This window comes from Halichoerus grypus, chromosome 9, assembly GCF_964656455.1.
Source record: "Halichoerus grypus chromosome 9, mHalGry1.hap1.1, whole genome shotgun sequence".
In the NCBI taxonomy this organism is placed as follows: domain Eukaryota; kingdom Metazoa; phylum Chordata; class Mammalia; order Carnivora; family Phocidae; genus Halichoerus; species Halichoerus grypus.
Window position 1 is genome coordinate 16,423,179 of NC_135720.1, and position 16,434 is coordinate 16,439,612.

Here is a 16,434-nt window from a genome sequence, read left to right on the forward strand (position 1 = left end):
GGTCGACGGGGGGAAGAAGTGCCTAACACCCAGTCCGTCTTCTTCCTAGTGTGCCTGCCTATGTCACGGAGACATACAACCCAAAAGCTCTACTTCCCAGAGTCCTTCACGACCAGAGTCCCAGATGTGATTTAGATTCTGTCAGTCAAATGTGGCCGAGTTGGAGCAGAGGCCAGGCTTCTGTTCCTGCGGGCCAGCCTGGCTGTGGAGACGTGTGGTTTGTCGGTAGGAGCATCAGCAGAGGTCCTGGGCCCTGATCAGTGGCTCTAAGGAGCGGAGAGCAGGGCCCGTGGCACCCACTTGTGTGGATGGTCGCAGGCACGGTGTGGTTCTGGAGACAGACGCAGCAGCTGTGGCCTCTGATTGTGGTGACCTCCTGGTCACAGTAGTTTCTTATCCTTATCTTGGTGGCTTCCTAGTTGTGGCAGTCGTGGTATGGTAATGGAACCAGCAGCTTTTTGATCATAGAAGGAGTAGCTCGCTTTGTGGCTTCTGTAGGCTTTGGACAGACTCCGGGGGCACAGAAAACGCATATTGAAGTCTAGAGCTTGCCAAGGGTTAGGGACTGATAAACCCCCTGCTCTTCGGGTGGGACTCCTGAGAGACTGGACCCTAGGCTAAGGCGCACTGCAGTAAACCAGTCCTCCAATAGACTACAGTCCAGCTTCAAAGCGTCTACATAGCCAAAAATATCCCAATTCCTACAATGTAATGAAAGCGATTCTGGATTCAGAACTACCAAGTGCTGATAGAAGTCGTTTCTGGTGGAAGGAAATAATCATCCTAGACTTCTAATTCTTCAGCAACTGTTTTCAAAATGTAATGCCCAGTATATTGACAAAGATAGCCAAGCACTGGGGGAAATAAGACAAGAATGAGAACCAGCAGAAACCTACAACAGAAACAGGAAACACACTGAAAATCTAGATCAGCGCTCTAGTGGAACAAATGGGGGCCACATATGCAACTTTAAATTTTCTAGTAACCACGTTGAAAAAGTAAAAAGAAACAAGTGAAATTAATTCTTAAAACTGTTTTATTTAAATCGGTATATTTTAATTCAAATTTTTATTTAACCTAAATTTGTATTTCAACATGTAATCAATATAAAAATTAATAGTGAGATTGTTGACATTTTTTTACTAAATCTCCGAAAGTCTAGTGTGCATTTTACACTTACAAGACATCTCAATTCAGAATAGCCGTATTTCAAGTATTCAGTAGCCAAATGTGGCTAGTAACCACTGTCTTGGATCCTGGAGGTTTTAGAATTATCAGGCAGGAGTGTTGAAATAACTATACTCGCTATGCTTAAAGAGCTTTTAAAAAATGAGATTGAAAAACTTCAATATAGAACTGGAAATTATATAAAAGTGACACAGGCTATTTGAACTATGGAATAATCTGTAACTGTAAAATCCAATAGCTGAAACTAAGAACTCAGTAAATGCCTTTAATAGCAGATTATACATGCCTCAAGAGAGAACTGTCAACTAAAAGGTGAGTCAGAAGAAATTAACTAGAATAAGGCACAGAAAGACCAAAGAATGGAAAAATACAGAAGAGAGAGAGAGAGAGCAGACACCATGAAATGACTCAGCCCACATTTAACTGCCATCCTAAAGGGAGAGGTAAAATAAAAGAGGGAAGAAGTCATATTTGGAGAAATAATAGCTGAGAATTTTTCAAAACTGCTTAGAACTCTGTTGTCAATTTGATTGTCTTTCCTCTGAAGGTAATCGTATCAATAGTTGCTTTTAAATTTTTTCTCCTTTCTCTCTTTGAAGATCTTGAAGATTTTCTGCAATTTCACCATATTGTACCTTTGAGTGAATTTATTTTTCTATATCCTACTTGTAATTTCTTGTCTTTCCAGAAATTGAGGGTTAATGTCATGAGATTCACGTCATGACATGATTTAATGTCCATTAAGTCGTGAGTTTCCTTTGGCAGGGCTTCATCTGTAGGAAATCTCTGCAGCCTATTGGAGGTTGTGTTCTTCTGGAGGAATATTACGTTTGATTTTACTAGACACTCATGGATCTCTGCTAGCCAGAAATTATTTTTAGGTTATTTCATGGCTTGGAGATTCTTGGATTGGCCAGGCAGAGTCAATTCTAAACTGAAAGCCAAATAAGGACAGCTTATAGTTATTAATTCTTAGGGGAGTCTTTTATGTGTTTATTTTATTTTTATACACAGGACGCAGGCCAAGACAGAGAAATGTGCCTGCTTTTAAATTGTCTCTTTGTGCTCCTGAGATTTTTTCCTAATCCACCTTTGTCCTATATCTCAGCTTTATATGCCACCTCAGTTCCAGCTCCTCATAAAAAGCCCATAGCCTAATCTCTGGGTCCCTGAGTAGGAGTAAAATCTAAACCTCTTGCATACCAAGGCCAACAACCTACCTTCCCTACCCTTCCCCCCGACCTCTGGGAAAACCACAGGGTCCACCCTTGGCTTACCACTCAGCTTTTCAGTTCTTTTTTTCATGTTTGGCCCTTATAAATTTCCCTCTCATGTAACCTCAGTTGTGCTTATTAAAAAAGATTTATATATCCCGCTCACTTTGGAGATGGGAGAGCCAAAACTCTAAACCTAAAATGTCATACCTCTCAGTTAAAAATGGATAAATTCATCCTGAATCTTAACCAGTTAGGACACATAGGAATAGCAGTGATGAATGATTTTCATGTGGTCTTATCCAGGTTAAACTTCAAGAGAATAAAATCTAACCTGACCTATGTCAGCTGAGTGGACTCTATTATAGCAACGTAAAGATAAACGTTAGATTTTTCTCTGTATTTCCCCCTTCCCTTCTCCCCACCTAAGCAAGTAGCTTTGGGGGCCCTTTTCCTCAGGGGAGATTCATGGCAGAGTAGAAAATTAAAAAGACCCCTTTCTTTTTTCCAAAATCCTAAGCTCTGAGAGAAAAGCCTAGACAGTGTCTTCAAGAAACATCAAGAGACTTCCCCCATACCTAGAGGGAGCCCAAGGGGATGGTGTTAAATGAGTCAAAGAATTCTTAGAAAAGTGCTCATCATACACACTGCCACCTGATACCTCTGTTTACGATTCATGTAATTCTGCCACAGGTTTCTTCCCTTTTTACCCTCTTCCTCCTCCTTCCACTCCTCTTCCTCTTTTTCCAGGGCATGTCCCTGACCACTCATACTATGGCCCAATCCCTTCTCTTTCCCACCAATGGCTACCAAACAAATGATTAGCCCTGGCTTTGTAAGAAAATGAGCATCAGTTGCAGTAAACTTTGACTCAGTCATGGAGTACCAGTAGCTGGCTTAATGTTTTCTAGGAAGGGAAGCAGAGAGGCTATTAAAATTGCAAAGATGAGGGGTCCCTGGGTGGCTCAGTCAGCTGCGCGTCTGACTCTTGATTTTGGGTGGGGTCATGATCTCAAGATCGTGAGATGGAGCCCCTCGTCAGGCTTAAGATTCTCTCCCTCTGCCCCTCCCCCCCAGCCCGCTCACATGCTCTCTCTCTCTAAAAAAAAAAAAAAAAAAAAAAATGCAAAGATGAATCTTTTTGGCTCAGAATGGAGACCGAGAAGGGTCCTTATAAAAAAAGGGAAAGATAAGGGAGAATTCAAGTAACATCAGATAAGAATGTTCTCCAAGCAGAAACCAAACAGAAAGCAAGCACACAACTTTGAGATAAGGTTTACTGTTACAAAGGGTTAAGAAATATTTTGACAGTTATTAAAATGGACGGCATTCTCTGACAAGAGCAATTTTTTAAAGTATTCAATATTGTGGGAGAAAAAATAAAAGAAAATGTAATACACACCACAAAATCAGAAAAACTGGAGAATAAAATTACCTGATTAGTTAAATAGAGGTTTAATTAAACGTTTAGTACATGCCTGCTAATAAAGCAAAACATCTTCATGAAAAATGTATATTATTAGCTTTTCATTTTATGTCCATATACCTTTTTATTACAGATAAATATTAATTCCCTCTATTGATAATTTTTATCCATTACTGCAGAAATCAGAGACTTAACTGTTGTCATTGTTGCTGCTGTTCTTTGCTTGTTAGTTTGTTGGGAGGAGCAGGGACCTTACCCAGAATGCTTTGCAAAAAGAAAGATTTGAAATCATTTGGTTTCTAATAGAAAATTTTCATGGTTTTCTTGCTCCGCTGTTGCTGTGCCACGTGGTGTCTGCCACCTGGAGCTGAAGAGTCAGTTATGCAGTTTCTAGGCAGAAAAATGCTCACATTGCAAGGAAATGCCTAAGCATCCCATGGTAACTCGGATGATATGTATTTTCATTGCTCACTTGAACCCTTAAGGGTACAATTCTCCTGATCTTACATATTTTCCTATGGTGCCACTCTGCATGTTAAATCCAAAATTAGTGATTTCTCCTCAGATGCAAAGCATTACTACAATTCACACAGTTTAGGTATACTTTTTAAATGTATTTTAAACTATTTAAAGTTATTCATTAAGCTTCTGCAATAGAATTTTTAACCCTTAAAAACCTAAATTTCTGGTGAAAATTAAGAAGCAAATAGGAGTGGACTGTCTCTTATGCTAGGACTCCTAGTGGATTGGCAGATTTATAAATACTTTTTACAATTTTTAGAAATGCATGCTTTCTAATAGCAAATTTTTCAATGTGGCACAGGACATGCTTACCAACAGACCCAAATATCTTGAGTTCCTCTGCAAAAGGAAGCCACAAGTACATAAATCTATGTTCAGTAAATAAAAAAATAAACAAAAAATAAATATTTAAGATAGAATACTTCATTAAGCTTCTGTTAGAGCCCTACAAATATCTGGTAATATCTGATTAAGTCAGCTGAGTTCGGTTTCTCAAGGTGCTATGGTTCTAGAACATGGCTATTTATTTCTCAAAACCTAGAATTAAAATAAGTGTTTCCAATGACTAAAGGGGATTGGATACTTTATTACCTATCATACTTATAATAAATCTAGCATTATGTGGGCTGATTTTATGGAATTTATAGACTAGAAAAATGATCCTGAGTGAAAGTGATATAATCTAGCTCAACGCTCACTTTGTCTCAGAGCTAAACCATGGTCACTAAAAAAAAAAATCACTCATTTTTTTTCCCCCTCTGCAAACCTGAAGATAGTACTGCTTGGAAATAGGATTCTCTGTAGAATTTACGGGTTGCTAGGAGGATGCATAGCTGGAGTAATAGCATTCATCGTTCATATGCTTTTACTTCCAGAGCCTGAGAACACGCCTTAGAATTTGGCCAAATGCCCATATGCTTCTCCTATACTTCCAAAGATAAGGGACTTGAAGCTATGTGCATTCATAAAGAAGGGGAGGATTGCCTATAAATTATATCTCAACAAATTTGATTTTTATAAAAGGTGGAGGGAAGGAAGCCTAGCGGTACCCAAACAAAAGAAATCCAGCGAACGTGTCATACCCATAAGCACATCTATGTGTCTAGTGCTTGAAAAAGTGTTCAAAATCTTCGTCCAACTCCATGAAACTCTGACTGTCACCTTAGCGTAGTACAGGATCAAGCGGATGGAGGTAACAGTGGAGCAGCCTCCTGGCTCCCGCCCGCAAATGAACCCCGAGGAACTCTAAAGGTACGAAGGAAATAGATCAACAGCAATTTTCTCAACAGCCATCCTGGTTGCAGGAGGTCCAAGTGGTATTCCCTCTCAAGTGTTGGAGGAAAAGAGCTCTGGGCCTAGAATTTTATATGCTGTCATATTCTCATTCGAGTAGGAGAGTGTGTGTATTCGCTTTTAATGGCAGCCATAACACAGCGCCACAAACTTAGCTACTTAAATCAAGACATATTTCTTACGTCACAGCTATGTGAAAGAGATGTCTGAACTGGCTCGGTGAGTTTCCTGCTCTGGGCTTCCCAAAGCCGATGTCAAGGCTCCGAGCAGCTGGGCTCTTAGCCAGAGACACTGGGAGGAATCTGCTCATTCAGATTGCTAAGGAAATCCAGTTTCTTGGAGTTTCTGGACTGAGAGCCCCACTTGCTTGCTGGCTGCCAGCTGGAGGCCCTCCTTAACTCCTGTAGGGGCCTCCATCTTGCATATGGCCCCCCTCAACTCAGGGCCAGCAATAGGGCGCCCCATCTCTCTACCTCTCCTTCTGCCACATCTCTCTTGCCTCCAGTCTGAGAAAGTCTTCATTTTGAAGGGCTCATGTGATTCACTGGGCCCCTCAGATGATCTAGGATAATCTCCCTGTCTTAAAGTCAACGGAGTAGCCACTTTAATTACATCTGCAAAGCCCCTTCATAGCAGTACCTAAATTAACATTTGATGAGTGACTAACATGACACTTGGAGGAAATCTTCAGAATTCTGAATACAAACGGGTATTAAAAATATTTTTGAACATATAAAGCCTAAAGAATATTTTTCCCAGAAAGATCCAACTTGAAAATATCTTTTGGATAAAGTATTCCAATAGTAAGAGAAACACATCCAGGAGATGTAACAAGAGAAAAAAAGAGAATGAATAACCAATTTTGCTAAACTTTTTATTTATTAAAGATAGTTAAAATTTTGTTTAAAAACAATTTTTAAATTGTTAATTTGTTACAGATTATTGTTGCCTTAAAAAGGGGGGTGTGGGGCGCCTGGGTGGCTCAGTCATTAAGCATCTGCCTTCAGCTCAGGTCATGATCCCAGGGTCCTGGGATCGAACCCCACATCAGGCTCCCTGCTCCGCGGGAAGCCTGCTTCTCCCTCTCGCACTCCCCCTGCTTGTGTTCTGCTCTTGCTATCTCTCTCTCTGTCAAATAAATAAATAAAATCTTAAAAAAAAAGGGGGGGTGTGTGAAGGGTGAAGGGAGTTTCTATCACAAAAAAGAAAAAGTATAGCAACAACTCAGAAATAAAAATCTGGGTAATATCAGGGAAATGGAGAGGGAGGAAGCACACAAAAGAGATATGAAAACATGCTAAATAACTTTTTAGGAATAACCAAAAACAATGATAAATAAATGTAAATAAACATTAGTATGGATCAAAGTTTAAGGGCAATAATTATGAGAAGAAAAATAGAATGAATAATGTTTAAACCAACAGAAGAAAACTCAGTACAGTAAAAGGAATGCCGGTGCGGAGAGGGAATTTTTTAAAGCATAATAAATGAAAAAGACAATGGCTGAGATAATTCCTACTGTGTTAGCAATCACAATAAAGGTAAACTCCTAAACTTATCTCCAATTAAAGAACTAAAATTTTTAGGTTAGATTTAAAAATAATCCAGGGCACACGCTGTTTTCAAAAGACACCCTGAAAATGAAAGAAAAAAAAACCAGAAAGATTAAAACTAGACCTGCGTCTGAAGCCTCGCTCCGTCCGCCAGCCCGGGCACTTGCGGGTCCAGCCGCCGCCCTGCCGGCCGCTCCTCCTCCCTCTGCCTCCCGCACGCCCCTGCTCGCGCGCTCTCTCCTCTCTCTCTCTCAAATATAAAAAAAAGAAAATTGGAAGAATCACTGCGCACCTTCTCCGGACGCGTGGACGTGCGGAGATCCAGAAACACTCGGATAAAAGAGAAGTGTCCTGCGCAGCCCAGGCCCGGCGACAGGAAGCCCGATCTCCCTTCCGGCACCTGAGTTCCTTCAGAAGCCGCTCCGCGCCTCCACTTGGTCTCCCCCAGACTTAGGGTCGCGATGCAGCCCCCTGCCGCCACCAGGTTCACACTGGGCCTCCCGGTCCTGCTGCTGGTGCCCTGGGTCACGGCGGCCGCGGCCGGATCGGTCGTGGGCGCGGCGAGCAGCGGACGAGAGACACGTGAGTCCCGGGCCTTTGGGAAGCTCGTCGCCCGCTGGGGCCGGCGTCCCGTCCTCAACCCCGCCGCGGGCTCCTTTCCCGCTCTGCGGGATCCGCCGGGACTTTGTCGCCCTCTGGGACGGAAAAGAGGTGACCTGGGCGACCCCGGACTGCCACCTCTGGGCGTGTGGCGCGCGGGGGAGTGGGAGGGGCGGCAAGGAGTCTGCGATCGCCCCCAGCGCCCGCCTGCCCCTCGGGGAGCCGGAGCCCGAGCCCCTGAGCCCGGGGCTATGGGCAGGACAGGGCGATCCCGCAGGGCCTGGACCCCACACAACCCCCCACGCGGCCATGAGTCACCATCCCCACTGCTCTCCACCGGTAGACTTCCCAGGACACTTGAGCCAAGGTTCAAGGCACATGCAGCGCCAGGCCCTCCTTCACCGGCCACATCCCAGCACCACCCAGCTCAGGGTGGGCAGCTCTGATACCCCTGACCAGAGACCTCCTCGCTACAGGTCCCTGGACCACTGCAGCCTCTTCCAGGCTCACTTTCCCTGCGTCGAGTGGCATTGCCTGGCTGGGTCACAAGCTGGTGTCTCTACCTAACGTTCCAATGTTAGGACGTGACAAAGGGCACAGAACATTTTCCTACAGTGTCACAGGGTCCTATGGCCCAAGAAGCAGGTCCAGCCGCTCGTTCATCCATATATTGTCTATGGCTGCTTCACTTTGCTAAGGCCGCAGATTCGAGTAGGTACAACAGAGACCTATGCAATATTCATATATACAGAGAACCTTTGCACCAGGCTGGCATTTCAATGAAAATAGGATAGGGTTCACACCCCTGCATCCTTACAGAGGTTTTAGGGTTGGTACTCAACTCTGTCATTCCATCCAGGGTAGGGCACTGTTTTAACATTGTATTTGGAGAAAAGAGAAGACAGTGTGAGAATATTGTACTTGAATTTCCCTGCCCCCTAGCCCCCAACCCACAAGTAATTCAACTACAAACATTTTTTACTCCTGTAACAAATGTGGGGAACGTGAAAGGACCACTACGTGGGTGCCTGAACCAATGGTGACACTGTGACTTCTCATTCTCTGCAGCACCTCGTGCCTTGCACCATTTCAATAACAGGGGCCATGATAACACTAGGATCCCTGAGGACGATGTCAGCTCACACACTAGGTCCACTGACAATGTCTGCATGGTCTCTGCTCCCCAGTGTAAACCTACCCCTGCGAATGAGCACATGACCCTTTGGGGAAGGCCAGTAGGAAGCATTGCTCTTGCTGTTGACCAGGAGGGTCCCTCCTGATTGGAAGCTGGCTTCTGCTTCTCCTAAAGGCTTCCAGCTCTGAGAAGTGGCTCAGGTCTGGAACCTGGGCAGAGGATCCAGACTCTCTGTTGGGTGTTTGCTTTCAGCCTCCTCCTCATCCATCCTGGGCCTTGGTCTTTGTTTGTTTGTATTGTTTAAATCGAGCAGCCTCTGGGTTGGCTGTCCAGCTATCTTGCCTCTGGGATCACTGTGTTCTGTGAGCCAAAGGGATGGAGAGCTTTCTGTGGGGCAGGCCCTGACCAGCATTCCAACCTCCAGGATTATTTCAATCATGGCTGCCTCCAGGCTCCTGACAGTTGAGCGCCTGTATCTCAACTCTCTTATTTTGGGATTTTTCACCCCATTACTCCTGGGCCCCTATTTCTGCAACACCGTCTCCTACCTCCAAGCTGGGCCATCAGAGAGACGTCATTGAGCTTCTTGACAATGCGGGTACCCTTCTCACGGTGCAGTCTTCATGAGTTTAGTTTTGTTTTACGCATTTCTTGCTATATTTGTTCTGTCAAAGGCTGAGGGATGCTGGTATCAGCCTGGTAGACACAGGGGCCTTTTCAATGGCTATGTGGTTTCCTGCCAGGCCGAGGCATCCTGACCCTCCTCTAACCCGGGAAGGGCGCCACCTCTACCGCTGGGGGGGAGGGGCTGTGCAGGGACAGTCCTGGCTCTGCTAGCTCAGCCTGCCACACGTTCTAGTGCTGTCACGTGCATGGCCGAGGGGTGCCTGCCGGTCATTGTCTTCCAACCCCAACCTCTACCTGTGCTTTCCCTTCGCAGATGCTCTCTCTCTTTCCTACAATTTCAACATCACATCTCGGGCCAGGCCTGGACAACCATGGTGTGAGATTCAAGGCCTGGTCACTGGAAACCAGTTTCTTTCTTACGACTGTCGGAGCAAGGAGGTCAAACCCGTTGGTCCTCTGGGGATGAAGCTGAAGGACACAGCGTTTTGGGAGAGACAAAAGGAAACTCTGGAAGACCTGGTGGAAGAGCTCAGAAAGAAACTGCTGGACATCAAAACAGGGATTTTCACTAAGAGCCGTAAGTCTGAAGGCCCAGGGCAGAAGGAGAAGAGTTTGGTAGGGCTGGGGGCCTAGGGTGTTCACGTAAAACTTAAAAGTGGGCCCCACACACGCGGACCAGCAGCCAGGGCCGACAAGGAGGACAGAGCAGGACCGGGAGGGCCGAAGGGGAGCTGAGGAGCGCACAGCAGCGGGGCAGAGGATTGGTCAACACCAGAGGCTGACTTGTTCCCCATGGTGGGCGCGGGGGGCAGCTCCTCTCACCCTGCAGGGCAGGCTGATGTATGAGTGTGGACCGGACAGACACCCCAGAGGATCCTGGCAGTTTGCCTTCAATGAGCAGATAACCCACCGCTTTGACCCGGAGATCGGAAATTGGACAGTGGTGCCTTCTGGGGACCAGCGGTTCCAGGGCACGTTGGACAGTGACGGCGAGCTGACCGGCTTCCTCATGAGGATCTCAAACGGAGACTGTAAGGGCTGGCTCCGGCAAGTACTGGAGCACTGGGATGAAATGCTGGAGACAACAGGTAACTCAGAAGACTGGATGGAGCGCTGCTTCTCTTGAAATGAGCTCCACCTTCCGCACTGTGTGTGTGTGGGGGGGAGGGTTTGTCTGAGAGAGAGAAATTGTTCCATCCATGGCAAATTCTTTTTGGCAGAAAAATGGTTACAGGAATGTTCTAGCATCCTTCCTTTCCCTTCTCACCTTCTGGAATCACCTCTCGCTGCACACACCTTTGTCCTTGGGTATTTCTTGGATTTCTTGCTGGCCCCAAACAGGGGGGCATCAGACTGTTGCCAGAGATTGTCTTCTTACTGATCCCTTTTTCAGGAATCATTGTCTTTTTCATGTCACCTGGTGGGCTGCTGGAAATCCTTCAGTGCCACCTGGACTGTCAGCTCCTGAGAGGTGGTCGCTGTCACCATCCTTATCCTGCATCACCTTCTGTCTGTCACAGCAGGAGCGACTGGTTACATGGCAACCCCTGCTTCCCAGTTGGCTGTAGGAGCTCCCGGGGGACAGGGCACATCCCTTCCCCTCCCCCCAAGACAGCAGGACTTGTCACAGCAGCTGCCACAGGAGAGTGACAGACCCCGTCTGCCTGGTAGGGTGGACCTGGGCCAGCAGGAGCCAAGGGATCCTCCCCCAGTTTGGGGTCCGGACTGGGGCTCTCACTCTTGTGTTTTCATTTCAGTGCCACCAACCATGAAGCAAGACACGGCCCCGGCCAGGACCACAGCCATCGGACCCGGCACCTGGATCCCCACCCTGCTCCTCAGCTGCACAGTCCTAATTGGCATCCATGTCGGCCTCCTTTAGAGGGACAGGTCCGGAGAGCAGATTGAGAGGGAAGGGAGGGCAAATGGCCTGGGGTGAGCCCAGGGAACGGTGAATTCCCAGCCTGACCCCTGCCCACTCCCTGAACCTTCTCACAGAGCAATGGGACCGGGTGAATGAGAGCTCATATCACGTGTTAGCAACAACTTGGACAAGCTCAGCCCTGAGTTCTGATATGGCCTCACTGTTAAGGCCACTGGGCAAGGGGAGGGGCCCACACCACTGCTTAAGGCCTGTTGGTGCTAAAGGGATGTAGGGAACTCAGGCCTGGCTCTCTGGAGAGAGTCAATTTGGGCCCAGGGTGGGTGGTGTGGGAACAGCAGGGACACACAGCATGGGCCGGACTCACCTTTGAGTGAGCGCAGCATGGCGGCTCCATGTGACGTGTCCAGGAGAAGGGGACTCCATCCGGGCAGTTACAAGGAGAGGGGCCAGCGTCTAACCCCAGGAGGAGGGCGTGGGAAGGCCTCTGCACACCGCTCAAAGGGCTGGAGAGTAGGGCCGTGTCCCCCCAGAACATGGCTTGGGTCTTCCCAGGTAAGGCAGAAAGTGAACAGTAGAGACCGCGCCTGACGGGACTAGAAGGAGGCCGGTTCTCCGTGCAACAGTGGGAATCCTGGCTGAGGCTGGTGCCGTCCCTGGCAGCTAGCTTCCCGCAGACCTCAGATCCTGAGCCACTGAGCAGCCCCTGCTTTGAGCAGAGCTGGCCTGGGAGATGGGGGGAACTGAGTTGCTCTGGGTGCTCCCAGCTGAGCCGGACCAGGAATGGATGGGATGGGGGAAGGGATCATGATACTAAGAGCTCTGTGTGCTGCTCGCTAGGAGGCTGGCAGGGAAGGGGAAAGAAGGATCTCTGGCCACCCTGTTCCCCAAGGTTAGTGGTGTCAAGGGCAGGCCCCTGTCTTCTGTCGGATGCCCCAGCAGGTCCTTTAGGGCCTGCCATGAGAGGGAGCATTAGAACGCGAGTCACGTGAGCACATTGATTTCTTACTCACTTTAGTCCTGAGCCCAGACCCTTGGTAACAGGGCCTGGGGCTGACTCAGTGATTTGGTTCAGGAGGGAGGAGGTTTGTAAAGGTGGCTGGACCCAGGGCTGGGGACATGGCTAGGGGGAAATGCATGCCCCTGGGCGAGGGCTGGGCTCTGGGGTAGGGAGTGTTGGTGAAGGGCAGCCCCAGGACAAGGGACCCAGGATTTCCTCAGCCACGGAGACAAACACCTGTTCTTTTCTTAGGCTGCTGAGGCTACCAAGAAGCCTGTGAGGCGGGGACCAGCTCAGCGACGCTGCCTTTGGGCCGGCTGCCTTTGGATGAGCTGCTGTTCATTTTTAGACCATCAGCGCTCTCGAGTTTACAAATCTAGAGACCTCAGTCGACCACGTGGTGCAGGACAGGGAACCTCCCAGGTCCCCTCTTGCATTTGGTGACGCTCCTGTTCAGCACTTTCCCTTGGCATATTCTATGCCGCTTTCTCTCTTTGGTGCTAGGTGATGGTATTCTTGTACTGAAATGTTTAAATGTTTGACCAAGAAATCTTAATGAAGAAAACGTTTTCCATCTTGTCCTTGGTTATGAAATGTCAGATTTTTCTCTGTAGGATGACCTTGTTCTTGCAGACATTATTGCCAAAAAGATATCCTTGAAGCTATGTAAACTCAGGGATATTTTCTGTGTCCTCACTAACTTTTTAGAATTTTTAACATACTTTATTGAACTATACTTTACATTCCTTAAAATCAACCCATTACCTCATTGACTCTTAAATGGAATACTTTATAATGTGATTGTTTTGGGGGGCCTGGGTGGCTCATTCGGTGGGGTGTCTGCCTTCAGCCCAGGACATGATCTCAGGGTCCTGGGATGGAGTCCTGTTTCTGGTTCCCTGCTCAGTGGGGAGTCTGTTTCTCCCTCTGCCTTTCCCCTGCTTGTTTTCACATGCTCGCTCTCTCTCAAAAATGAATTAAAAAATCTTTAAAAAATATATAATGTGATTATTTTCTTCAGCAATTTATTTCCATATACATATATCTAAAGAAGCATATCTCTTATAAAATATTTAGTTAATCTGGAATTTGTTTTATATCCCATAAGAACTCATGGAATTTTGTTTTTCCTCCACTGTATGGGGTAAATATAAGTGTGATTCTGCTAGATTTCTTGTGGAGACAGAGAATTTAAAGATCACTCAGAAGTCAACTTTCAGGCAGTCATCTGTCAGTGTCAAATATGATCCTGACATGTTGGCATTTAACAGATATTCTGGGAATAAAGCAATTGAGAATCTTCCTGATTTCCCTAGGTCCCCCACCACAGCACTCTCTCCTGTCATCCTCCTTCAGTGCACAGTGAGTCTTCACAGCAGAAACAGATCTGCTTCTAACAGTTGATTTATTCCCCTCTGAACAAAGGATCGGTATCCAATATATACAAAGAGCTCCTGTGAATAAATAAGAAGTGTAGTTCTCCTAAGATTTGTGCAAATGCTTAGAGCAAGCAACAGATGGTAAATCAGCCTATGAAATCATTGAACATATCCCAAATAATCAAGATAAAGAAGAACAACAGGATGCCTTACACACACATCAAACTGACAAAATTTTAAAGATAGCTATAGCAAGTGCTGGCCAGGAAATAGAATAACGAGTTTTCTTACTTGTTGGTAGGAGTTTAAATGTAATCACTCATTTGCCCTATATTTCACCCTATCCAGACAGTGGTTGATGTGTTCATCCTACTGCATGGTAATCCCGGTGTTAGTTTTAGGCTAGAAACACATGGGAACCAAAAAGCAATGGAGATGTATGGTTGTTTACTGTAGGGCTATGTGTCATAGCAAAAACTTAGTAATATATCCAGCTGATGTACAATATATACAATATGTTAGGAGATTTCAATTTCTCTCTACTTAAGACTAAGTAATCTGAACTACTGTCAAAAAATGACACAAAGATGGGTCAAAATACCAGATGAACAAAGCTTTCGAATATATATTTAAGAAATTCTGGACAACATACACTCACCGTGGCCTCCTAAATCTAAATCTCTTCACCTACATTTAAAAATTAAACCAATCAACCAAAACCCTCATCTTCAGCACATCCAGGAAATGGAAAACACCTATGTCCCTTGATCTCTTTGACCGTACTGGGCATTGCTGGAACAACTTGAAGCAGAGTTTGAGGACGAGGAGGCATTCAGGTACCGTGAGACCTACTAGGAGATGATGGTGACCCAGGAGAATGTCCTGGTTTGTGGGAAATACATCCTAAAGTGTGTGGTGTCAGGGGACATCACGGAAACTGGGAGGACATCAGTGTGACAGCTCACTATCATACGGTTCAGGAAGAAAAGTGTTCGGTACGAGACTTACAACGTCTTTAGAAGTTTAGGCTTGTTTCAAAAATTTGTATGGTTCTTAAAAATGGAGACATAAGAAATACTTCAATTTCAGAATTTGATGTAACAAGGTAAATGACTCCAAAAAGCTCCTGGTCATTTTTTTAAAGGCAGGTCCTCCTTCTTTGTTTCCTTCTCCCTCTCTGTGCTCCAGCCTTCGGCAGCCTCTCCCTCCTCTACCTCGTCAGCATGGTCAGCCCAGGCCCTTCTAGAGAGGAGAGCAGCTGAGGACTGGAATTGGGACGTGCGCACACTTAATCTCTACAGACCCCAACCCTCACTTTGGTGGAGATGGCAGGCAACTGAATCACCCTCTAAGCCTTCTGTGGACAATGTGTTCCCATTGATTTTTCTGCTTGAAACTCATGACTGCTAAGGGATTTCCCACACAACCTCCCTGGCCCATTTCACCTCCTGAAATCTCTTCCTCTCCAAAACCCTAAGGTTCTCACCATCAGCCTCCAGGCTTTCTGTTCTAGAGTCTTCCTCTGTCAGGTGTTCTGGATCACACAGGCCAACAGCCCGTGCCCCGTGAAAGCTGGGCACAAATATCACCTGCCATTAATCTTCCTTACCCCTCTTTTTAGTCAGACTTCTCCAGAGAAATAGAACCAGTATGACGTGTAGACAGGCAGAGAGATAATAAGGGATCGACTCATGTGCCTATGGAGGCCATCAACTCGACATCTGCAGTGTGGGCCAGCATACTGATGCCCAGGAGACTCAATGGTGCAGACGGAATCTGAAGGCAGTCTGTGGGAGAATTCCCTCTTTTTGGGGGGAAGTCATTCTTCTTGTTCTCTTTAGGCCTTCAACTGATTTGACAAGGCCCAGCAATGTCCCGGAGGACATTCTCCTTTACTTGAAGCTCACCACTTTAAATGTTAATTTCATCCAAAATACTAAGTGGTCAGACAAAATTAACCATCCCACATCCCCAGACTAAATTAATCATCCTCTCTTCCCTTCTGTGGGTCCTCACAACTGAGTCCAGAGTAAGAATATCAACCTGGTATTTGCTTCAGCAGCACATATACTAAAATTGGAACAATAGAGAGAAGCTTAGCATAGCCCCTGCACAAGGATGACGTGCAAATTCATGAAGAGTTCCATATTTTTGGGTCGTTGTTGCCATTTTAGTACTTTGTTCTCTTGTTCATCTATTCTTCTCTGGACAGAAGGACAAGACGGAAAAACTCACCTCAGAAAAGAGAACGAGAGGCAGTACTGACTGCCAGGGACCTAATCAGCATGGATATAAGTCATATGTCAGAACTAGAGTTCAGAATAAGGATGAAAAAGACACTTAGTTGGGTTTTAAAAAAGCATAGAAGACACTAGAGAATCCCTTTCTGGAGAAATAAAAGAACTAAAATCTAATCAAAGGGGAAGGGAAGGGAAAAATAAAATAAGGGAAATCAGAGAGGGAGACAAACTATTAAGAGACTCTTAATCATAGGAGACTGAGGGTTGCTGGAGGGGATGGTGGTGGGGGATGGGGTAACTGGGTGATGGCCATTAAGGAGGGCATGTGATGTAATGAGAACTGGGTATTATATGCAGCTGATGAATCACTAAATT

The 16,434-nt window shown here is 46.1% G+C and overlaps 1 protein-coding gene and 1 non-coding gene across 4 annotated transcripts; both read left to right on the plus strand.

Annotated features, from left to right (window-relative positions):
- Window positions 1-7,007: 7,007 nt before the first annotated feature.
- Window positions 7,008-13,403, plus strand: LOC118524724 (UL16-binding protein 1-like). Of its 3 annotated transcripts, XM_078054578.1 has the most exons (6): window positions 7,009-7,778; window positions 9,872-10,135; window positions 10,371-10,646; window positions 11,079-11,225; window positions 11,316-11,448; window positions 12,693-13,403. In XM_078054578.1, exons 1-5 carry the CDS (start codon window positions 7,658-7,660, stop codon window positions 11,438-11,440), a joined length of 933 nt encoding a protein of 310 aa, XP_077910704.1. In that variant the 5' UTR covers window positions 7,009-7,657; the 3' UTR covers window positions 11,441-11,448; window positions 12,693-13,403. The 3 variants fall into 3 exon arrangements, with proteins under 3 accessions (XP_077910703.1, XP_077910704.1, XP_035930912.2); XM_078054577.1 differs by having other exon boundaries at window positions 7,008-7,778; window positions 11,316-13,403; XM_036075019.2 differs by lacking the exon at window positions 11,079-11,225 and having other exon boundaries at window positions 7,012-7,778; window positions 11,316-13,403.
- Window positions 13,404-15,869: 2,466 nt separating this feature from the next.
- LOC118524745 (U6 spliceosomal RNA) lies at window positions 15,870-15,972 on the plus strand. The gene has a single exon (XR_004911814.1). It is a non-coding gene; the product is annotated as a U6 spliceosomal RNA (small nuclear RNA).
- Window positions 15,973-16,434: the final 462 nt, after the last annotated feature.